Raw genomic sequence first — 25,725 nt, forward strand, 5'->3', positions numbered from 1 at the left:
AAAGTGTTTTGAGTCTCCCCTCTGACAAAAAAGGCATTTAAAATAAGTGCGACATTCAAATATCAAACACTGGTTTATCTTGAAAGTTTTCTCACCAAGAAACTTTTATAGTCTTGCGTGTCAGTATTAATTCTCTATGCTTAATATTGGTCTAATAAAACAAAACATTAACTGGACAGGATCAGGTTCAGGTCCGGACCTGAACCGAAATCTCTGGACCTAAACTTGGACTTGGACCTTATTAAGTCGAACCGGTATCCACCCCTAGTTCTTGGTCATAATTTTCATGCCAGACAATGAGGCGAGCACACACAATAGAGAGCTTTCAAGTCATATAATATTAGTCTATGTAACTATCTTTTTTTTCTGTAGTGACTGTCTACGTAGACCTGATCTTATGAGTGGTCTTCTTGAGTTATTTGACTGTACCTGAATGAGCCTACCAAAAAAACGTCAAGCTTTTCCCCGACATCTGCTTGGAGTAAGAAAATCAAACAGTGAGGGAGACAATTAATACGACGAGCAGGCTGACATTTTCATGCCTTTAATAGATGAATATTCATGAATGACACATCCAGTCAGCATGTGGAGGTAAATTACACATATCAAGTAAGAAAGCACTTATGTACAAGTTTCCACTTTTGCCTAACCACTACTCTTATTACAATCAAAAACTTATCAAAGCTGGTTCCGCAAAATTACAACAATACAAAAATTCGTCAACTCTTTTTTTCTTTATCTTAGGTAACTAAAATGGGATACTCTACATAAAAAGGAGAACACATGCATCAAGGAAAGGTATTAATTAACTTTCATCTTGTTTAATTAATTAAAGGTACGTTAATTGTGGCACAAATTTGTGCTGCTCAAAATCTCGCTAAGCATACACAACTTTCGAGATCATAACAACCCTTCCTTTTTCTTTCTCTCTCTCTCTCTACAATTCTGGTAAGAATTAACAAAAATATACTTTTGTCGCACCCTCCCAGAGATAGCACATTGAAGGACTGCTACAAGGTGTTCTTCAGAAATATGAAATCTTTATGCAAAAATATTGATTAGTAGAATAGCAGGAGATTTACATGTATGTAAAGATATCAGCACTGGCACCAAGATTGAACCTGAACTATTTACATTTTTTCCCCTAGAACTATCAACTTTTCAATCCATTGTAATTTTGGCCACTTTCATGAGACAAAACTTCCAAGTACTGTATAAAAAGAGGCTAAGTCTGAGTCAAGTAGTAACGTTACACAACATCAGAACATGTTGTCCCTTGTACCTGTCAATCAAAGCAGTCAGTGTCATTAACTGTTCCCAGAAGTGCTGAAACTTAAACATTTTCAGTTCCATCATACAAAAGCAATTTTCCCGTTTCCAAACTTTGTATTCCTCGCATCTTTCTGCTTTCGAAATTTCAGAAATGTTTGCATCGTAAAAAAGCCATGCCTTCTTCTTTATTTTTCTGTGAGCCGACGCCCCACACCAAGGAGGTCTATAGAACCTCCTTACCCACACCGAGGGCACAAAGCAATTCAAAACAGAAAACAACAAGAAATAGCATGGAATACAACTGAAATTCACTTGCGGATAGCACCTTTTGTGTCATTTTCTTTATCGTTGAGGTAGAGGCCGCTTGAAAACATCCATACTCAAATTGATCCAAACTTTCTTTCAAAACACCTGGTTTTAATTTTTCAGTTTGCGTTTTCATTTCTAAATCGGTGCCATGTATGTCAGCACCACACTTTAAGTATAGCTATGGGTGGTTTATAGGGAAAACAGTTTCATATGAACCAAGTCATTCAAGAAAAAAACAAAACAACTGGACACACTGATTCAAACAGTCAAAGTTTGCAGAAAAAATTCCAACTTGATTATAAGCTTTCATACAAAATATATTTATACATTATTTACATTGCAAATCAACATAATTTCAATCTTGTGATGGACTAATTTCTTTTTTCAGCTCCATCTTCGTTTCTGAATTCTTTATACTCATCTCTGCCATCGTGACTAGATACATAGTAAAAGCCTACACTACATACACTTGTTCTTCTGATCTAATTACTCCTATATGTGAAGAGTTTGTGCCTATTGGTGTGAACCCTTGACAAAACAGACTAGTTTGCCTGTTCAGTAAAGACAAACAAACACCCAAAATATTTTGGCCATTGCTAAAAAACAAACATAACAATGTCCTTTGTAATAGTGTTCATTCTTCGACTCTTTCTCAATGAACGTTAGAACGGCCATCAAGGCTTGTCCAGACCTGTCGACCATTTTGCCATAAAACTGAACCACAATCTATCCTACACCAAACACAAATTTGAATGGCACGTGTAAAACAACTAACCGATTTACAGGATTCACAACAATAAGCACGCCTTACTTCAGTCAAACCATTTTTCTGTCAGGTTTTCATCCAAACCTACTCAATACAAGCCTATCTTTTCTTTTTATCAAACTACAGAGTAAAACACTTTTCAAAGTCATCAGTCTTTCGTGGGACTATATACATTCGGAGCACCACCTATGTCTTTTTTACAATAAAGCCAAAGTTCCACACATGTGCATCCTGATATGATACAAATCTGCTCCTATCTTTCCTCCTAGCAGTGCAAATGTGCTGCTATCTTTACTCCTAGCAAGTGCTGTGACCTCTGACCTCACATCTGCTTGGGCTGAGATACACAAGGCGTGTTTATCACAGATTCCTGGCTGATCCCGTTTCCTTGCGAGCCTTTGATTCGCCCTCACAATAACAAACCGCTGTGCAGCGCGTGGGCCACACCAATCTAATTTCTTGGTTAACGGAATTTAAAAAAATGCTAGATTGGAAAATCAACATGAAAACAGAATCTCAGCGTCTGTACTCTGATGCACAGTTTCAGGGAGTGAACAGGGTCAGGGTTTTCACCCCAGCCTTCTGTTTTAATGATTTCCTCGGGCCAAGTTGTTTTTCAAAAATCTGTTAACCAAGAAATTGAATTGGTGTGGCCTTGGTGGAAACTGTTGGACGCTCCTTTTTGACACAACTCACGTCCAAACAAACACCACAAGGAAACAGCAAGTCTAGAAAATAGACACAGACCACTGTCTATCAACGCCTCAGCAGCTGCTTGGAAAAAATGTATCCAAATCTGAAATGTCCGTCAACAGCTTATGTTACTGATACACAAGACTACATTCAAAAACATATTTAAAACTCGACTTGTCGATCTGCAGAGCATTGACTTTTGTTTATGTAGAGAGAAGGTAGCGCAAAGGCTCAGTTGAAAGACTTCATCGCAAAATCCTCTGCTTATAAAAAATTTGGAGGGTTCCCAAGAAATACATACACAAGAAAGCCCTCTTTAGTTTACTCATATAAATCTGAAAGATCTTTGCCAAATTTCGCCTATAGTACATGTATAACAACCACAAACCTATGACATCTGGAAAAAAGCTTTAACTTGAAACAATTTTGTTAAAATTGGGAAACAAAATGGTAACTCCTCGGAATGATTTTTCATTCTCTTAAAGTGAAACTCATTTGCATAAAAAGTGAAAGCTGTCTCAGTTGCGTAGGTTTCCGCGGAATTTTCATTACTGGTACTTTTCATCTTATTTTATTGGTTCAGACAGCAAGTCTGCCCAACTAGAGAAAAGACCATCCTGCTAGGTCAGAGCAAACAACAGGTTTTGGCAATCACGAAATGGTAGTACTCCTATCATTTGTGGAGCTTTTTTAACACACAAAGTCTAGCACGAGACCGGTGGCTTAAAGTCCCTTTTTGAGGACTGCAACTCCTAAAGCAGCAACCAAATCAAAAAGCCCACAAACACAGAGAAAGAAAAACAAACGGCAAGACTCAGAAATTTCGTTTAAAACCAGCTGCAACTAGCCTTTCTCCAAAACTCCTGACTGGCCACAACCAAAGAATGAAAGATATGTGTTTAGGAACCAAGTTTTTCCACAGTTTCATGATTTTCTACAAAGTCTTGTCAGACAATCATAGGCATGAATCTAACAGTTGCTAGAGAATGAAAAAGGAGCAACGCTAACCGAATTCATGTGAACCATTTTCTGCTTGTACTGGCCGTAGTACTGACACAACTGTCCGATGAGCATGACACAAATCGATAGCTACTTACACTGCAAAGCTAAAATGTCATTCTGCAAATCAATTCAATGTTCCTAATCTGTGATTGTAAAAAATATTATTCTGACATTCTGAGGACTTCTATATCTTAAATGTATGCATACTAAAGCCACGAATCGGTCCTGTATTTTTTTGCACATTTGTAGATACACAAGAAGGGGTGAGCTTCTTTACTTACGCTTAGAAACCCACACGCATGTTAAGAGACGGCTATGATATCCAACACTTTGCAAATCACATGTACATTTTACAAATATCATTTGCCCTTTTTTTAGTTTCTGGTGGTTAAAAATAGAAAAGGTGGAAAAGTTCAACTAGTTCATTTTCTTTTCTGTGACGGATTTACAAAAACAAGACACTGACAGCAACTGATTTTACAGTCACAAGTACCCAAGCACCTTTTTCATGGATTGGTTGGCGCCATTTTGGGTCAAAGGTCGATCAGACATACAGATGAAGGCTTGCCATCAAGTCTGAAGGCAAGACGCAAACTCTAAAATCTAGTATAAAACAATCCATACACGGAAAATCTGGAATAACTAGAATATATCAAACCAGGATGCATCGATCCCCCTTACCACAAAAAGTCAGGGAATCACTCAATGGTCATGAAACGTATCGTTCATTTTATCAAAAACTACGGAATTTGAATCAGTCATGACCTTTGACCTAACATGGAACCGACCAATAGAATATCAGGGAGGGTATGATCTACCTACTATCTGCAATCACAGTCGCACTCTTCTTCACAACAAGTTATAACCGCTACTCTATAACCGTCCGTTAGATCACGGTCTCGCGGTACCCTAACCTTCCCGCGTTGGTTTGCGTCTGCGACATCGTCATGGACTGGGTCATGCCCGCGGAGGTCGGCGCGCACGACGACGACCCCATCTGGTTGTTGGGGTCCTGCTGGAAGTTGAACTCGAGGGCGCCGTCCTCCATGAGCTCGTTGTTGATGATGGAGTCCATGTCGCACTCCAGGCCGCCGCTGAACATGTCCAGCTCCAGATCCGACGGGAACCTCTCCTGGTGCATGGACAGCAGCTGGTTGGCCTGCGAGTTGGCCATGGCCTGCTGGTGGAGCGTCGCCGGGTTGTTCTGCGGGTGCATCATGGAGCCGAAGGTGGAGATCTGTGGCAGGGTCTGCTGCTGCTGCTGCGACGTCGCGGCCGGGCCGAGCTGTCCCGCCATGATCCCTCCCATGTTCCCTCCCAGCATCTGGTTTAAGGCACAGCCGAGGTTGAAGTTCTGCTGCTGCTGGGGTTGTTGTTGCTGCTGCTGTTGTTGTTGTTGTTGTAGCTGTTGTTGTTGTTGTTGTTGTTGTCTGAAGGCGTAGCTCATCCCGGTGCCCTGCAGGAGGCTGCTGAGCTGACTGCCCTGGTCGGGGAGGGCGGACATCATCGGGTCCTGCCGGAGCATCATGTTGCCCTGGGAGATGAGCGGGTCGCCCGAGGACATGACGGGGTCGCCCGAGGTCAGGATGGGGTCGGTCTGGGTCAGCATGACGTCTGAGAGCTGCTGGAGGCTGAACTGCGTGTGGTCCTGCTGCGGACCTGGCGCGGCGACGCTGGGAAGACTGCCTTGCTGCTGGTTGGGACTGTGGGCGGGCTGCGGGACCGGGACGGGAGAGAACGGGCTCTTGAAGGAGGGCGGCGGGGTGCTGTAGCCCGTGGTCTGCCTTCTAGGGGAGGGGAGCTGCGCCCGGCTGCCCACGCTGTGGCACCTCCTCATGAACGGGTCGGGCTGGGAGTCGAACCCGCCCAGCCCCAGGCTCCCCACACTGTCCATGGAGCTCATGCCGCTCAGACCGCTGTCCCCGAGCAGCTGGTCGGGAGAGTTCAGCTTCATGGTTTGCTGCAGGGACTGGGTGAGCTGATCGGTGGACTGGTTCAGGAAGTCCGACGTCCCGTACGACAGGTTGCTGTTGCTGCCGAAGTCCGACCAGCCCGGGGACATCGGCGGCACTTGGTTGTCGTCGTCGAGATCGGGGCCCATGATGGGCGAGAGGCGGCCGCTCAGGCTGCTGGCGTTGGAGCTCGTCCTCTGCCTGAAGTCGGAAATGTTGAAAGACAGCGGGGAGGCCGTGGAGACGCTGAGGTTCCCGTCGCCGCTGGGAGTACCGCCTTCCGACTTGGAGTCCTGCGGACTCCCGGGCCATTTTCCGGTGGGGCTTCCCGCGTTGGCGGCGGCGGCGGCCTCCCTGGCCTCCTGAGCCTTCTTCTTGGCGCGGCCGCGTTTCTTCTCGTACTTGGAGTTGTTGGTGTCCATGCTGGAGGCCCTTCTCCGCGGAGACTTCCCGCCCTTGGCGTCAGGGTTCAGCATCCACCAGGAGCTCTTGCCGGTGCCCTCGTTCTGAACCCTGATGAATCGGCTGTGCAGAGACAGGTTGTGTCGGATGGAATTCTGAAACACAGAAAGAGAAAAAAATTAATTCAATTTTTCTTTAATTAAAAAAAAAAATTACTTAATTTTTTTTTAATTTAAAAAAAAAATTACTTAATTTTTTTTTGATTAAAAAAAAAAATTGTTTAATTTTTTTTTTTTGCATTTCACAAAATGAACAACACATAGTACAAAACAAAAGTACAGGAAAATAACCATAAGCCACGGATCCGAAACAATAAGCAAAGGTGGAAACAGAAATAGGCTACTGTGTAGATATAAGCAATAGCCATAAGAATAATAATAACAGTATCATTGGCAAATAAATATAACAAAATCAATAAAAAATCTTAATTGTCAGTCTTTCTCCATGATCAATTACACAGCGCATATAGGAATGAAAGCAGAAATTAAACAGCTATTGTTCAATAGCTTACGACAAAAAAGGGACTTACAACTCTAATTGACATGGTTTACATTGGGACTGGACAGGCCTATTTCTTTTAGATTACTGTCAATCAATTGGCGTTTGCAGGGCATCAGTTTTGAGTTAGGTTTTTTTAGGCTGGTGTGGTACGATCAAGTGCCGGCAAAACAGATACAGAAAGGAGGCAATACTAGCAGTATTTACAGTTGAAACAAATGTAGTAATGCAATACAAGGCACCACTATTTTAGCCTAAGTGTCATCTTGTTTAGTTCACCTAGTGTTTGGTGAAGGTAGCCTGAGTACCAGCCTCTGTAGTGACCGCTGGCTCAAAAAAATTGCTTGCTAACCACGGAGTTAGTGATTTTTTTGAGCCAGCGGCCACTACGGAGGTTTTTATTTCGCGGTAGGGAGAAAATTGTGTTCGCGGTGGTCTTAAGTTTGCGTTTGAAACAACAGAAGCGCTACAGTCATCGGTGGGCAAAAACATTTGCGGTGGTTTTAAGTCCGCGCTGAAAGTTCACCACGAAAACTGTGAACATAAAACCGTCGCGAATATTTCTGCATTTACAGTATGTCATGATTTACAGTATCCAGATGTGGAAATTATTTCTGGAGCTGTGTTCGTCGTCATGAATTTAGATTTCTGAAATAATCAGGTCAGAAGAGTTCCAGTATCAGTGTCTATATCCAAAAATGGATCTCAGAACTTTGGCGAACAACCAAGGGCAGATATTGAGGCTGACATGAGGTACACGGGGACATCAGTAAGTGATAAAACACTGTCATCTATACTGAATCCAGTTTCCCTAGATACCCCATCTAGACCCCCACTTGGAAATAGTTTCTGGCCAAGATCCAGATCCGGATTAGAACCTGATCAGAAGTCAGATTTCACCAGGAGTCATCCGAGGATCAAGTTTATATAGAAATTCCTTTAAAATAAAAAATAAATAAATCCCAATCTTTCATGAGTAATTCGTAATGGCGAAATAATTATATTACTTATATCTAATAGACTATAGGACACACCAATTTAATTTCTTGGTTAACGGAATTTTCAACAACAAAAATGCTAGATTGGAAAATCAACATGAAAACAGAATCTCAGAGGAAAGTTTGCACTTTGATGCACAAAGTTTCAGGGAGTGAACAGGGTCAGGTGCAAGTTTCTACCCCAGCCTTCTGTTTTCATGATTTCTTTTTGCTAAAATCAAAACAACAAAAAAATTAAATTGGTGTGGTCTAATGCAACAAACAAAGATCGATCACTATATTAATAGTATCTATGGAGTGACTAATACCAACAAGGCCATGGGAATACTACATACATGTTGTCCTATATTTGTCAAGAGGCTAAGGTTGTAAATCAATAGGCACGCTGAGTTCCAAGTACAAAAATGTAAAACGGGAGTAACATGATACAAAAGAAACAGGGAGCCAACAACACTCACGTCGTAACCTCGATCTTGTGTACTAAATAAAGATGATGCCATTTTGTTTGACGCATTCAACCTCAGAAATACATACTGGGTCACTAACATCACAAACAAAGGTTGAGAAGTTTTTTTGCATTGGGGGAGGGGGGTTCATGATCAAACGCATGCATCCAGATACTGAGATAGCAAAATGATATACGGTAAATGCAGATTTGTTCACAATGGTTTTATGCGGTGAACTCGTTTCCGCGAACTTAAAACCAGGGCGAAGAGCCGTTCCATTGTGTGTCTGTAGCCCTACTATTGTTTCAAATGCGAACTCAAAACCACTGCGAACTCTCCATTTTCTCCCTGCAGCGAAATTAAATCTCTGCGAACATTTCTGCATAAATTACAGTACCAGAAAATCAGGAGTCAGTGAAACACTTTGGTTTCATTTTAACCAAAGCTACTTGTCAACATCTGGACAGAATATTTGTATGCCTGAATATCAAAATAGAGGTTGATTAAATGGTTACACCTTGGTGGATCTCTGTCCATTTCTTTTTTTGTAAACAATTGTTTGTTTGTTTGTTGCATATTTTGATGGAAGCTGTTGTGTTCTGGTCAGGCAATTTCTCAGAGGCGCAAGCAGTAAGCAACCCGCCGCTTTGCGGCATGGATCAAATTCCGTGGATCCAGAGGGTGGGGGTTCGAGCCCATCAGACATCGCTAGTCACGGGTTCACTTTTTCAGATAGGTAGCACAACGTAAAGCCATGAAGAGTAGAGAAGACCGAGTGAGCTTTGGTAAGAACACAAGCTGTAATACAGCTGCCATGCATCCTCAGCTTTCGAAAAAGCATTTTACTTCTAGTTTATCTATTCTGTCATATTTATCCAGGGTAGCCCTGCTCAGTGGTTACCACTGCTTTTCAGAGGGGCCCTGCATTTAGTTTGACCTCCTTTGACTTCTAGTCACGCCAAAAAGAAGTTCGGGATCATACGAAACCAATCAAAGGAAAGTACAGCCAAATGTAATCAATGTAAGTCTTCTTCATACTCCTTCTCCTGACAAGTTCAGGTTCGGGTCAGCTCCGTAGTTCAAGTACAGGACAAGTCCAGGAGCTAAGCATCTGGCCCGCACTTGGACGTGTAACTGATACCTCAGTACTAGCGTTCAGCATTAGGGCTCTTAGTGGTGGCCATATGATGGGGATTAACTTACACTTACACAATCTCAGCAAGATGTTTAGACAAGCAGCTCATTGGTCCCCAGGCTAAACTAATTAAGAAACTTGTTTATGAAAATACTGGAGTCTTAACTATGTGTGTGTACGCTCCAATTTTTACGCGTATGAAACATCTATGTAAGTACGTTTATGTCCTGACTTTTTTACTCACACAATCTGTGCAGGATGGTAAGACAAACTGCTTATTGGTTCTCAGGCTAAACTTATCAAGAAACTTATTGTCATGTACTGTAAATGCAGAAATGTTCGCGGTGGGTTTTATGTTTGCGGTTTTCGAGATAAGCTCTTAACCGAAAACTTAAAACCATCCCGAAAAACTTTTCCATTGTGTGACTGTAGCGCTACTATTATTTCAAACGGGAACTCAAAACCACCGCGAACACTCCATTTTCTCCGAAATTAAATCCCCGCGATGATTTCTGTATTTAATGTTTTTCCTGACTTTTTTACTCACCAAATCTCTGCAATATGCTATATTGTATCTGACCCTTACCTCTTCCCTCATGACCTCAATGAAAAGCGACCTGCATGCCTTTTGAGCTTCTTATGAATAAACAAAGGTTCAAACAAACAGCTCATTCATTGGTCCTCAGGCTAAACTAATTAAGGAACTTTTTTTAGGACTGACTTTTTTACTTCTTTTCAATGTTAGACAATTAGCTCATTGGTCCTCGGGCTAAACCAATTTAGAAAGTAGCTCTAACTGATTTGACAGGTTACAGAAATAGGGATGAGCAACCAGAAAGACATGCAAAACATGTCGAGTTAGAAAATACTAACAACATCCAATGAGAGATTGTTTTGCAAAGATGTTCATGTCAAAAGAAGCAAGCTGTAATGTAGAGATAAAAGACTGCAATTTAACTATCATTTCTTATGATTGTCATTCGAAACTAAAGAAATTTCTTAATCTCAAACAAATACAGTAATCCATTAAACAAGAACATAAATTTCAGTAGACTAACATGTAGAAATGTACAAATGTGCTCTAAGGCCAAACCAAATCATCTAAGAAGATTTTTTCGTTGCATTTGAGGGTGGTGGGCCGCACAGGGATTTTTAAAAAACTGTTGAAGCCAATTAAAACTTGTTTAGAGAATAATACATGTGTTCTTCTTTTCACGCTGGCTAAATCTGAGGATCAAGAAATCGAACTAGCCTGGCCTGCGTACTATCCTTCCCTGAAACTTTCACCACCAGATGAGAAGAACAAGTTTCTACAACACTTGTCAGCTGGTACTTAAAATGTGATCGCAAAATGTGAACGCAAATAAAACCATTCACAAAATGCATTTAAGCTTGTGTGGTTTTTTATCGCGCTAAGGAAGAAATAGAGTTTTCGTGGTGGTTTTATTTAATTTCGAGGCAGTGCTATAGTCACATACTGCTATAGTAGTGGACAAACCTTCACCACAAGAGGAGAGGAGGACTTGTACTACGCCAGTCAGCTGGTATCACTATCATGCTGTTGTTTACATGGATCAGTGGAGGAAAGCTTCTGGGTTTATTTATCTTGGCAAACCGCCAGAAATGCGTGACATTTGAACTTTGCAGGGATCAGGATAAAAACAGCTTTGGTTTTAGCTTCTCCGATTCACGCACTTAGTGCCTGTCCTATGGCATTTCTTACACCGGGATCACTGGAGATTACTTCTTACTGACCTTTGCAAGATTTTGAGTCTTACGTTTTTCCTGGCTGCAAAGGTTATCCGGACATGAACACCAATTTTCGTCCTACCTGTCTCTAATTTCGTACACTGCACAGCTTTCTTCAACAGCCCTCGAGGATACGGATACAGTTTTGTCAGCATGTGATATCCCTCAAGTGCATCTTTGATAAGCCGTGCCATTCTCATGGTGTTTCTGACTTTTGTCTGAGTTTGAATGGAGGGAATACCTAAATAGATACGGAGATGCCATCCCCAAGGACAGCTATTGTCAATCACACACAAGGTCGTATGGTCTATTTTCAGGTATCCTTCAATGGAGTAATCTATTCTTAGGATAAAGGTAATCTTTAAACTAGTTATGAGGCCATATCAATATCATTCACATAATGGACATGTAGATATAGTACATGTAAAGGCCTAAGGCCACACCAATTTAATTTCTTGGCTAACAGATTTTTCTTTTTATTCTTAGCAACAACAAAAATAATGAAAACAGAAGGCTGGGGTGAAAACTTGCACCTGACCCTGTTCACTCCCTGAAATTGTGTGCACCAAAGTACAAACTTTCCTCTGAGATTCTGTTTTCATGTTGATTTTCCAATCTAGCATTTTTTTTTAAATCCGTTAACCAAGAAATTAAATTGGTGTGGCCTTACCCAAGCGTCCTTTCATCAGTACTCATCCACAGTCTGTTTGTAGAACATCTTTCTATTCAGGCATGTAATGGACATTAATTGGACAAGGATTAACCAAGATCAACTCTTAACTCCGAGGATCGTTGTTGCATTCTTACAAACGTATTTAGGTAACCGCAAATTTCACTCACAAAAGATATAACAATGTTAACCCGATGTACACCATGTAAAATCGTATCAAAAGCATACATGAAGTATATAGCCTATTTGAAGACACTTGAAAAATATTTAGGGCTATGGCTAGGGTGAGGTCAGGGTTAGGGTAAGTCTGACAATGATGCTTAAAACAAAACCTTCCTTAAAGTTCACTTGTGTAAATTCTACAGGAGACAATACGCAAATTGACTTCCTGGCTAGAATAATATCTAAATCTTATGCAATTTATTAGTACTGGAACCAAAACTAAACCATAGTTGTGCGAGATTTGAATGACATGCAGACAATCTCGTGCTTTGTTACACCCCTGATATTGATTGACAGTCTATTGTCTTCGTCAACTCAACTATGAGTAAGACCTTCAAGCCAACAATTGTACATTTGCCAAAAATAGTTACTCAAGCAACTGGATAATATTTTGAAACAGTCAGACGTTTCAGACAGTCAGACGTTTCTTTTTATCCAGTTGCTTGAGTAACTATTTTTAGCGTATCTTATTACCTGGATGTCTAACCTTCATCAACGTAATTATGCATTTGTTTCTTTCCAAATTCATCCCCCTTTTCCTTAACCACACCAGAGCTGCACCGATTACTTTCCTGAACTGAAGGTTCTCAAACATTTTTGTCAAATTCTAGCAATAATCTTCTAAGAAGAAGAGTCAGGATGACAACAGAAGGCCAGGAGGAAAATTTGCATAGGATTTAACATATAACTTCCTGAAACTGTGCACCAAGGTACAGACTGCCCCCTCAGGCTCTGTTTTCATGTTGATTTTCCCGTTCAGCAGTTGTTTTTTTTTAACTCAGGAAGCAACAAATTTAATTTGTATGGCCTTATGATTTCATCTAATCACAAAAGAAATTAAAATCATAATTCATACACCAAAAGTGACACCAATTATCAGGCTCTCTTCTGAGTGTTTTCGTGTTTATCTTCCAGCTCACCTTTTTTTTTTCTAAACACGGGAAGCAACATATTAAATTGGTGTGGCCTAGTCATTCCATTTTCTAACTCTATTAAAGCACAACAAAATTATGTGCAGCAGTTTCCATTGTGATTTCACCTGACTTGACCATTGAACCGAGTTCAGATCTCCTGACGACATGTATATAGTTTTGACACGCATATTCTGTACTAATATTGATGAATTGATATAATCTTACATGTATGTAGTACGCCATATATTGATGATTTTAAAAGACGTTTATGAAGAATTTATGTGTATACGTATAGACCTATGATCAAAAATGCCATGTAGTGGAAAAATGTTACGTTTGAGGTTTTGAAAGCAAATGTTTTAATGGAGCCAACATGTAAATGTAACAAAATTCAGGCTGGTTAAAGCCTGCAGGTTGTGTAAATAAAGATCAATTCAATTCAATTTCCAACTAAATGGTCGCCATTGTGGTAACCCTCCGTGAGTTACGTGACCTACTGAAAGGGAAAATTACGTTCAGTCCGCCTGTGACACACAACTGAGCACGTGAGCACAAAAACCTTAGCAGGTGAAGACGTGACGGGAATACCTACCTGGTCGTAATTCAATTATCGCCCAAAATAGAACTATGGCCTCACCTGTCAGGGTGAGGTGTATTGGTAATTGCCTTATCCCCTCTAGGGGCTATGGGTGAAATCAAAATGCATGCATGGGGAGGGGGCAAGGAAGTGACTTTGTTTATTTGTTTGTTCTACGGAACATGTCAGTGAGGGGTGATTATCTGACTATTTGAAATCAAAGTTGAAATTCGGGCACTGTGCATATGGAAATTTTCCACAAGGTCTTTTACTTGGTTTCTATTTATGATTTCTACCATTTATGAATTGCAAAAAGGCAGCAGTACACGGGTTGAGTGTCATACAGTACAGATCTTGTTTAACTTCCCTTCGCACGCGTTTCACACGAGTTTGTTTCTCGTGCAAAAGTCGTGCGAAAGTCGTACGGCTTGCATTTGAAACGCGTTTACATCTCGTGCCAAAGTCGTGCCACACGCGATGTAAAGTCGTGCCAATCGCGTTCGCTAATGAGCTGCCTCGCGTGTGGCTGCCTAATTAAAAATCTTGTGCGGTCGCTACACGCGTTTACGCAAATCTGTCAAACTTGATTGACGTCTAGTTTGGATGACAAGACTCAACTGATGACAGACCATTCACTATTTCAAGCATGAAATAAAAGTTTCATCAACACACGCGATACATGGGGTCATCATTTAGTTACTAAGTACTTCTTACAACGAACGGTAAAAGAAAGCACAACTAAATTACGACGGTATCGGAGAAAATCAAAAATTCGCACCGGCATTTTGTGTGTATCCACATTATTATGACGCTGCGGGCGTATAAAGGACGCCGTCCCCCGTCAGAAAATCCAACTCCTTTGTTTTGTTAGGTATTGTTATTCTTGGATACAATCGATGTCGGCACCTTTCGCATATGTTGTTCTCATTAAAAACTTGTTTTTCAAGGTTCAAGTCGATCTTTCGAAATTCAAACAAGCGTCATTCATGTCATAGTTTTTCGGCAAGCGATTTCCTGCGAACGTGGACAGAGCACGACTAAAAGCCAAAAACCTCAAAAGAATTTGTATCGAAGGACCAGCCATCGATCAATTCCATTTCTATCGGGATAATAAATGATAAACTTATGAAATGAAACGTATTTCCACCGCTGTAATTTCAGTAAACAAGCCGTCCCAAGCGGCCGAGGGCGCCATGTTGAAGTCATGAATATGCAACATGCCCGCATGTTCTAAGCTCTGATTGGCTCACCTCAGATAACCTGTGCTCTGATTGGTTGATTGAAAGGAAGCGTCAGTGTTTCACGTGATCAAGATGGCGCGGGTTTGTAACATGTAGCAAAAGCTACTACCCCAAAAAACCGCGTGTTGGAATTTTTCGCGGCCTTTGTTACGATATCGATAAAATGTAGCCAAGCCTCTTCTGAAGGCAACAGTCACTTAATTTTCCCGGCATAGAAACAAATCGTATATGCGTGGCGGGAAACTTCCGCTAGCGCACCTCTCCGTAAATGTGGACGCATTATTACGTACCTTTACTCAACAATTTTGCCCCTCAGAATGCGGGAAATAGCGTTTAAGACGGTTCAAAATATCAAAAATGTACCTTGCGCTACCGAAAAAATTGATACTAGTACCCCGAACAAGGAGGTTATATAACCTCCTTGCCCCGAACTACTGGTAGTTGGAAGAATAATAGTTGCATGCATGTCCGCATGCATGTCTGGTTGCAACGACAAAGTAAAAATAAATGAGTAACATGAAAAAAAGAACTGCCAGACAACTCGCCGAAACGACATGGAACAACGTTAACCAAAGGTCAGTGACCCGTACATCATAACAAAACAACATCGACGGCGCGAGCGGGACTACTTTCTACAATCTACAATACTCTGGTATTGTTCAAGAATCTTCTGGGACCAAAAGAAAAATATACAAACTAGTAAGCAGTTTTGAAAAATCAGATTTAGTTTGTTTCTGGATAGATTTATAACACAGATTATGTGACGCATATTTACAAATTTATCAGTGAAGCCGCCGGACGGCGCACGTGATTCTCGAAATGATTGATCATGTTGATGTTTGATACACTACTAGCATGTTCCCACGATATTCCTCTTGATTGACAGGTAGCCCCCTTTGAGGAACTTGCCGACTGTCGCCGCGTTGTCTGCGACGGCCGCGCGCCCGGCCAGCTCAATCTTTAACAGCCAATCACGAAGGAGTTTATCCTTCACTCTGTCCTTCACTGGGTATGAACAAAGTCCTGCTATTGGTCACCGAAGAATCCATGGGAGAATCCATAGGAATTGTTGCCTAGCCGCGTGTTACTCAATAATATCCCAGAACAAGGAGGTTATAGGGAGAAAGAACATGTGGAGTTGCGTGTGTTTTATAGCACGCGTTGCAGCATGCTACAAAGGAAGGGAACATTGCCAACCTCACTATCATAAACTCAGCGATCTGTTCCGGCAATGTTGTATGGACGGGCATTTTGGCACATTCTTTGTCGATTACAGTGCCGGTTATTCTGGAAAGACAAGGAATGTACTGCTACTTATGTAGTCACGGGGTACATAGCTTTGCAGCCCGTGACAGTGAAGTGAAGGGTGGTAAGGTTTGAACATTTAATTATTCATTTCTAATAAAAAAATTTTGAGAGTTGAAAATTGAATTGAACCAGTCTTGTGGTACTCGCACTCTACGTAAACATGATGTGGGGAGGGACATTGATATATCGATCGCCACAATGCCGCGTCGACTCTTTGGTGTAACAATGTTCTGAACTATTTCAAATCTACTCTATCGCCGCATAATTTCGGGAAATTGGGTCAAATAGCGTTCAACGAATTTACCAAAGAACAACCAAGGAGGTAAGGAGAATTTTGCCGGGGTTCTATCTTCCGCTCCCGGCGGAGCTTGGGTTAGCGCAGTGGAGCTTGTGTAGCGGACGGAAGCTAAAAAGGCTGGCACTCAGGCTAATTTTACTTCGGTTTGCCGCAGCTCAAAACGCTTTTATTCGAGCAATTTTTCCTTTAGTTTCAGGTCAATAACACAGTTATCTGTTATGATTTTGTTACGCTTGTTGATTATAGGAAATCTGGTATTAGATTCGAACGCCCATACAATATGTATAAGTAAGGCCGCAGGCCGGGCGATGGGCGTGTCTTTAACAATTCAAAGGCCCGCCACACGCGTGTGAGCTCCGCCCAAAACTTCGTACACGAGCTCGCACGCATAAATGAAACGCGTGTACACGCATACACACGAGATTGAAACGAGAATGGAACGCGTTTTAATCTGGAACCGCACGACTTTTGCACGAGATGAAATCTCGTGTGCCACGACTTATGCACGAGATTGGCACGACTTTCAAACGCGTGTGGCACGCGTGTGGATGGGAAGTTAAACAAGATCTGTACTGTACATGACAGTTTTGTTATGTTTTTCTTCATACATTTACAATATCATTTGATTAGATGGAAAGTTTCTGATTCAAATACATTTCCACAACAGAGAAAATCTTAAATGGCAAACAGTTGAGAGAGACAATTTATGACAGACTAGTAAGGTTGGCATACATGATACAGTGCCTAAAACAAAACAATTCCAAGTTCCAAACTGAAGAATTTTGAAGTGACATAGCTGTCTATGATGGGAACAAATTCAAAACAACAACAGCATTCAAAGTCTCGTGCTAGAAAATCAAATAGCTTCGAACGTTCTTCGAAACGTTGAACTTTGACATGTCAATGCAACAATAATTTGCATAGACTAATCTTGAAAAGGTCTTGTCGTCCTCTCTGTTTTCAAAAGTGTGCCCAGGCCAAGCAGAGATGTTTTTGATTTGTCAAAGTTTGACAATGACATACCTGTATATTCTGGGTATGTGCCGTCAGAAAAATATATATATACAAGGTAGCTATTTCTATACATGTAGCACAATAGCCCATCGCTATCAACAGTTAACAATGTACAGAATGTGCTAGTTCAAAGTCCGAAGTTCACTAACGTACAGTTTATGTCACTAACTAGTTAAAATTTAACCCTCATCGCGCCAACTTAACCTATAACCAGCATAACTGGGGTGAGATAAGTGGCCATTAGTAGGGAAAAGGTTAATCCAAGCATGGCAATTTTGCGAGCTTGTGGTTTTCCACATGGATGGGAAATTGAGAGCGTAAATTCCGCTAGGTTTACCAATGTCAATCACTAAATTACATATACCGTGTGCAGAAAGTGTTCTATATTAAAACAATGTCTATGCAGTTTGTAGTCTTTATGCCATGCCAATCATATTTTCTTAGTTTTTCAGCTATCTTAACTTTTTTCTTCCAGTTCCATATAATTTTTGTGAAATATGCAAACAATTTTTCAGTAACATGCTTGTTGGTCTTAGCACAAAAATGTCATTCACTTTATTCGAAAAGATCTTAAACTAGGTAATCAGCTGGAAAATGAAGCACTTATCATTTTGGCATTGTGCCAGTGAGTTACAGTCAAACCTGTCTATAGCGGTCACTCAAGGGACTGGCCAAAACTGGCCGCTAAGGACAGGTGGCCGCTATGGAGAAAATGTTGATTAATTGACCACGAGTGACACATGTTTTCAGTACCCACTGAGATACATTTATTCACCGTACAGTACACATGTAAACATTACATAGGTAAGGCACATTTTAGAACTTCGATTGTTGTTCTTTTACTTCTATTATGGGCTTGAAAAAAGAATTATTGTATCTGCCAACTCCAAAATCCATGGCTTGCTCGAGCTTCACGTCTAAACAGACCAGCATCGCCATACTCTACTCTTGATCCTTCGCGACTGCTTCGCTGCCGGCACACGCGTCACCAACGAGTTTTAATCATATGAAACAAAGTCCTTCGCAGCAAAATGCCACCTAGTTAGTTAAGAACAAAATATATGTTGCTCAGTTGCCACTTACTGTTCGTTTTCGACCGTTTTCAAACATAAAATCGTGGCGACAATTTTCCTTAGTCTGTTGTTGTTTGCTTGTCATGATCGGCTTCTACCATTATGCTAATAGGGTAATGAGAGGAAGGTCGCTCTGTTGAGGGCTTTTTTCTTTTCAGAAAATTGCAACAGCCCAAATTTTACATCATAGTAATGTTATTCATATCTAGTTTGAAGCTTTTGATTTAGCAATTATCCTCAGTGATAGTTTGCAGCAAAATAAATTTAACACACTATACCTCCGCAACAGTGGTGTCTTCCGATGACCTTTATACTGCTCCGCCATTTTGAAAATCGTGTTTGGGCACATTTTCCGATGAATTCGCGGGGAAAACGGAAATATTGGGCCGACATTGAAACATTCTTGTTTTCTTTTTTATTATCCTGTCAAGTTGAGTTCACATAAACTTGATAACTGCGTGAAAAAATGAAGATTTTGAACCTGGCGTGCGGTGGCGATGCAGCTTCCACCGGCGCACATTGACCGTTATCGGCAGTGTTACTGTACTCGCGGGACCGAAAATCGTCTGGCCGCGACCGCGTTGGACAGGTGGCCGCTATAGCCTAATTCTTAATGCTTATGTCAATGGGAAAAATCCAAGGGACCGACAAAAAGTGACCACTATGGGCAGGTGGCCGCTATGCAAAGGTGGCCGCTAATACAGGTTTGACTGTATATTAATAACACAACTCAAACATAGTAGATGCCCATCATAATAAATACAACTAGGGGGTGAAAAGTTACCCGTGTAGTATTTTTTTTGTTTCAAGGCATCCTCATTTGAGGTGAAGCATGATGCTTTTTCAAGTAGCTAGTGGAAGTACAATGCGGTTTCGCTACGGCTTTGCGTTCTTGGCCAAGCACACCAGGTCACCCCTACATTTCTCAATAAGTACTAGTGTGTTGGGTTCTTTTACGTGCAGAGGTTTGACGCTTGAGGCTAATGCCTGAAGCTCCCTCATACACGGGGCCGTCGGCTTTACGTCACCATCTCAAATAACGTGTAGTATTACTGTCTGTAAAAACAGTATATTGTGTTTCAAGAACTTAAATCTGACAGATAAAAGTTGGTATGCAGAAGACTGAGAAGTGAGGGGTAAAATTTCCCATTAGGTATAATTCATAACATAACAGTACAAAAGTCCGAGAGGAATGTTATTGTTATTGAAAAGCACAGAGCTGAAAATACTGGGTGCATGTGTACTTTTGTGCTCCCAAAATTGGATATTTGTGTAGCAGTATGTATGTACGTACTTAAAGTATTTTTTGCACTGAGTATACAGCATTTACTTGAAATGTGTTATAAAAAATAAGAAGTTAGCTTAGTTACTTATTGTTTAAAATCTTAAAGTTGGCTATAGAATTTGGGATCCAAGCTCTGAAGAGAGACAGTAAGGTTTATAAACTGTTTTTCTGACATTCTATTTTATCTTGCGCACCAAATTTCTTTTCTGTGAAGATAAATTTCAGCTCAGGTGTAGATGTAGCTTGCCAGCAAAACAAAAAGAACAAAAATGTGTGCCGACATTTTCCCCACAACCCTATATTCTTATCCTTTTTGCCTACCATAAAATTGCATTTATCGAACCCGACTACCTACGTTGACTGAAACGAAAAATCCCTAAAAATCCCCCTCCTCCTACCAGTAAGTCTGCTTTACATCACATCTCGCCAAATTTCGCGAGACCCTTTCTTCTCAGCGAGAACTACCAAATATGGGCATTTTTCCAAGAAAATGTCCTGGGCCCTGCATTATATGGTGAGCACGTTTACCTCTTCCCAAGCGGTCCCCCCGAAACGCGATCGCGGCACGCTATCAGAGACAAAATAGTCCGTCTTCTACATGAGAAAGGGGTTTGGTTTCCAGCTTCATCGTTAACTTCTTGAAAGGATTTTTACAACGGAAACCCCGGTTGTCCATATAACTTGAGGACCATAATTTTCTCTGTCAGCAAAATACCTTCACATACATTTGCCAAACAATGCTGTCTGGGCATTTTCCCTCGTTAAACGATTCGACAAATCGAGTCAACAGAAAAGTTTCTTTTCCTTGTTTCTCGGTCAATCGGAAAAGGATACACCGAATCTGTTAAATCTGAGACTACCACTGGGTATCAACATAAACTCTCTCCCCTCCTTTTATGCAAAATCTTTTCCAACGATTTCACAAGGTCGCGGTGTCAAGGACAGCATCCCAAGGAGTAAGACAAATGCATCGACCCTTTTAAGGAGCGTAATTCCTTGCCAAGGACTTCTCCAAACCACATAGCGCCGAAGATTTTCACATCGGCGCCTGGCTTTGAATATGGCGTCCACGAGAACAAGCGATAGCGTATTCCACAAGCGTACGGAGCGAAAACGACCTTTTTTTCATTGTCATCATGTCATGGGCAAGCGTGTTCGAGAAAGACGGTCCAATCAATTTTCTTGGAAATACGCCAACAGATCTAAAACATCAAAAAAAAAGAAGAGAATATCTTTTAAACATTAGGGTTGAATGAAATTAGAAAATGACTTCTTTTCTGAATAGAGGACAAGGCTTTCAAATCCGATACTGTTTGTTGCATATATTTTTATCATAAACGTTGCAATAACTAAGCAGGGTTCTCTTATTATTCAGATCACGAACACGTTCAATATCAGTTTTAGTATAGAACATCATTACAATCCATAGATATATAAAATTCTGTGGCTTTTTTTTTCAAAAATGGAAAACATTTCGATTTAACTATATTCTATGCAAAAAGGTACATACTAAATATACACTTGCTCGAGGATATTTTCTCTGATATTTCAGCAACATTGCTGCAATTTGAAGCTTACTTTTATCACTTAAAATTTGGAGCTACACATATCATATTTAGTTTTTCATTTGATACAAATCCATAACACAGGAAATGTTGCGCCAATTATCTTTTCAAAGTAATTATGTATCGAAGGAAGGAAAGCAAGGAGTGAGCAACAAAACACTTTCATCTTATATCATAATCTATGAAGTTGGGAATCATATACAACTTCATGTAACAAGTTTATGCTAAGTTATCCTTTTGTATCCTGATTTGTTATGATTTGTCATGTAATGTAAGGGCTCCCTTGGAAATCAGTTACAATGTTAACTGAAGGGACCACCCTAAAGATTGATAAATAAATAAATAAAACTGAAGTCTTCCAGAACATGATTGTCATGACTGGACAACTAGAAAGAAAAGTTGGTGGATTCTTTTCCCAAGTTTTATGTTTTAAGATCTACATAACTGTTATGTAGATCTAGTTGCATTTACATGTAAAATCCCTTTGTCTTCCACAATAACAGTGAAAGGGTTTGTTGACGTCTAGCTCTACATCAAAATTGACTGGAATTCAGCTTCCTGTTTGGAATCTTCCCAACTTCCCCCTATCTTAACAACATGCAGGTGTCACAACTCACCTGAGTTACCTTTATTTACGCTAGTCACATGATGCAGTTACATAACTTTTTATCACCAAATCAGAATACCTTACAAACAAACATGCCTATGTATGCATGTCTCAAATTTGGAAATAATTCAATCAAACAGTACAATACTCTGGAGTCTTATAAATAGAAACTTATTATTCCAAACAAATGCCTGCAACCGTCAGTTACGTAATCCTGGCACTGAAAAACCCTTGCTTGTGCTGTGGTAACTAGATTTTCTTCACTTCAGCCAAAACAAACGTGTGAACGAGTGGCCTTCACATGATGTAAGGCCAAAACATTACACATGAGTTATTTCTTACAGGAAGTATGCTCCATTGGTAATACATTAATCATAGGGTGAACCTTAATTCGCATTGTTATGAAATTTAGCTTACAATTAAGGCACAGTCAATTACAACTACAGACATCTTCAACCAAATTATATTCATACTTGGTTTAAATGTTGGAAATGTGAAGTTCAATTTGTTATGAAAAATCAGAACTTTCCAGACAGTCCTATTTTGTTGCAAAATGAAAGTTGCTACATACAGAACTTTGCAACAAAGTGATAAGGATTTCACTAGACTAAATTAGATAAGTGTCAACATATGCAAGTTGAAACTGATTGCATTGCAATAAACTTCTAATAGTTGCATGATAGTAATATGTGTTATATGTGAGTAAGAAATATGGGAAATTTTACATTATGCTTTTTGAGTTACTGCAAATTATGTAGTGGTCACTCGCGTGCAGTGGTCATCTGTTTATTTGTGACCACAACATTCTTGAGAATTCTAGCGTGAGGAAATGACTCATAGTGAAACTCTAAGAGGTCAAGCTCCAGTACCAGGCACGGGGTGAAGACAACAGTCTAGTCCGATCCCCTAGGTAAAACTTTGGCCTTGTAGTCTCCAGTAAAACGCTTTACTTCTGTGTACAGTTGTTTGTTTACCAATCGCTTCCCTGTGGGGTCAAAACTTTGACCCTTCAGGGGAAGAAATGATTTAAAGCGTAAGTCTGTACGGGTTGACATCGACCAGTAAGCGGAGAGTGTTTTAAGGGTTGTTGGGTGGTTTAAACTGTGGTTTTCTGAGTGTTTAGGTGGCGCTAGGAGTGTCGGAATCTTCCCTGGCGCCACGCGGCGAGTTTTTCTGTCGAATCAGGGGTACAGGTTAGCACGCAGCTAGAGAGAGGGAGGGAGGGAGGAGGGGGCTTCAAGATGGCTTCGGGTTTCCTTCCTCAAATTTCTGCGGCCCATGCGGTGAGATTTCTACACAAATCACAAGGTTCGCACGTTCCGATCGGGGCGGTTTGTGAGATTCCGAGCTCAAGCCACAGTGACTGACACATGGAGGAGATAAGGGTGTTGAAATAACGGGGGTACAGGGTTCGAATCCCGCAGGAAAAAATCAACAAGGGGACATGTCAAAAATCTTTCCTTACCTTCCATCCCGCAGAGCTGTTGGAGTCTCCCTTGTCCCTAAAGTACGGCACGCAGCGCACCATCCAGTCGTAGATCTGCGAGAGGGTCAGCCGGCCTTCTGGCGAGGACTGGATCGCCTTCGTGATCAAGTCTGCGTACGACAGATTCCCCCACGCGTTCCGCCGCGAGCTCTTCTTGGGCTGGGGCGCTTGCAGCTCCGCCTGAAGACTCGTGGCGTCCACGGTGGTCGGCGCGGCGGCCGGAGCCGGCTCGGCGGGCAGCCCTGGCACCGCGCCCGGCTCTGCTTTCGGCTCGATCCCCCCTCCCTCTCCCGCCGTCGTCTGCTCATTCTCTGGGCTTCCCTCGGCTTTGTTTTCCTTGGTGCAGACCTCTGGCCGGGGGAGGGGCCAGGTACAGGACCGTGGCCTGCTCTGCGGTTCGAAATCGGGGTCGATCTCGAGCTGAGAGTCCTCCATATCCATTTTTTTTCTTCCCGCACTGCAACCCCGGCACAAGTCGGAACGATTTTTACCCGCGCTGATCCTCGTCACACATCCGGCGCTACGGCTTCTAACTCTCCGCCGACACTTCCAAAGCAATCCTCAAGACACCCTGTGCCGTGACAGAGAGGAATCTCGCAGTTTTAAGAGGTTCTAAGACACATATACGTCGATGGAAAGGAGCAGCGAGCCCTCACATTTCGAGCTTTCCAGGCGGAATATGACGTAGGAGATTGTTGTCAGGGGTAATTAAAATATCCGCAGGGCGCGCGCTGATTGGTCAGTCCGCTGATCAGTTTCCCGCGATCGCTGGGCCCCTGTAATACAACACGCGGTTCGCGTCACTGTTTACACATAACGTAATATTACGCAATGCAAGCGTTCCTAAACTTTTTACAGTGTAAAACCTGAAACAATTTCACACGACTGAGCTTTGGTATATTTTGTATCACCCAGATTTTAGCCTGACGACATACAAAAAGCTAGAAAGACCTACTGTGAGTAACTTTCTAGCTGCATTCATTGTGCACTGCAAAACCAAAAATTGAAAAAAGATTGAAAGTACATCATGCTCTGTGATAAAAATCATGAAAACAAAACAAAAATAGCACCATAGACTAGCATATTAAGGTACATATGTCAGTGCACTATGTCTCATACCACAATTTTTACATGGTGCAGATATAGATGGTATCGGATACACGTATGTATATGGCATACATTATTGCCACAGGTTATTCATTGTTCAGTGTATGTACAACTGTATTTTATTGTTTCATGTTTCTGTTTTGTATCTTTTGTTTATCTGGGTAAAGTTTGTAAAAAGAAATATATATATTTTTTTTTTTTAAATCTATTTTCACAACTCCTATCTTTGTGCCAAACTTGCCTCATGAATGATCGTGACGTCGCCAAAAACTCTTACCCATTTATTTCAGGTCAACAATAAATGTTATTTTCTTTTTCCGTCGTTTTGTGATTGTTTATAATTGTCTAGATTTTCCTTCCACACCGGTCAAACATGGACACTATCTTGGACCAGAGAATTTTGGTGAGGCATTTTTCGCCACAAAAGATCTGCTTGGAGATGATTTGTTTATGCCAACTTCATTGTGCAACGTGTTCTTTCTCGTAAGTTCCCCACACATTTTCTTTCAACTCCCATTTTGTGTCAATGCATAAAACACGCAAGTGTGGTTATTATAATCAAAAAACCTTTCCATATCATAAGACTTATCTGTAGTGTGCTTAAGACCGAAACTAGCGGTAGTGTTACTCAAATATTGTCTAGCAAGACTGAGTAACGCTTTTATTAATACTGTAAATGCAGAAATGTTTGCGGTGGTTTTATATTCGCGGTTTTCGCGATGAATTTTCAGCGCGAACTTAAAACCACCGCGAATCTTTTTACCCACCTATGACTGTTGTTTCAAACGCCTAAAACCACCTAAAAAACACCGCGAACACTTCATTTTCTCCCTACCGCGAAATAAAACCACGCGAACTTAAATGCATTTACAGTAGTTAGTCCCATATGGTGTAAAGGTTATGACAACAAACAAAATCTCCAAGCAGATGTTAGTCGAAACGTTTTCTGACTGTCAGGATTCTCTGTTAGCCAAACGCGGGGTTCTTCAAGAACAGCCACCCGCTCCGAAATCTTGGTCTCTACCAGACTAACTACGCCGGCTATAGGCAGAATATTTGCCAGGGTTTCATTTCAT

The 25,725-nt window shown here is 41.2% G+C and overlaps 1 protein-coding gene across 1 annotated transcript; it reads right to left on the minus strand.

The window, feature by feature from the left end:
• Positions 1-528: 528 nt before the first annotated feature.
• LOC136428687 (forkhead box protein O3-like) lies at positions 529-24,244 on the minus strand. Its single transcript, XM_066418396.1, has 2 exons — positions 23,522-24,244; positions 529-6,551 (listed from the first exon to the last, which is right to left on the minus strand). Exons 1-2 carry the CDS (start codon positions 23,981-23,983, stop codon positions 4,929-4,931), a joined length of 2,085 nt encoding a protein of 694 aa, XP_066274493.1. The 5' UTR covers positions 23,984-24,244; the 3' UTR covers positions 529-4,928.
• Between the last annotated feature and the right edge of the window lie 1,481 nt (positions 24,245-25,725).

Source organism: Branchiostoma lanceolatum, chromosome 1, assembly GCF_035083965.1.
Source record: "Branchiostoma lanceolatum isolate klBraLanc5 chromosome 1, klBraLanc5.hap2, whole genome shotgun sequence".
Classification (NCBI taxonomy): domain Eukaryota; kingdom Metazoa; phylum Chordata; class Leptocardii; order Amphioxiformes; family Branchiostomatidae; genus Branchiostoma; species Branchiostoma lanceolatum.

Bases quoted from the DNA above. Each gene is read 5' to 3' on its own strand.
- LOC136428687 (XM_066418396.1), bottom strand. From the start codon at position 23,983: ATGGATATGGAGGACTCTCAGCTCGAGATCGACCCCGATTTCGAACCG. The intron at 6,552-23,521 runs GTAAGGAAAGAT...TCTGTGTTTCAG, and splicing joins ACAGCTCTGCGGGATGGAAG to AATTCCATCCGACACAACCT.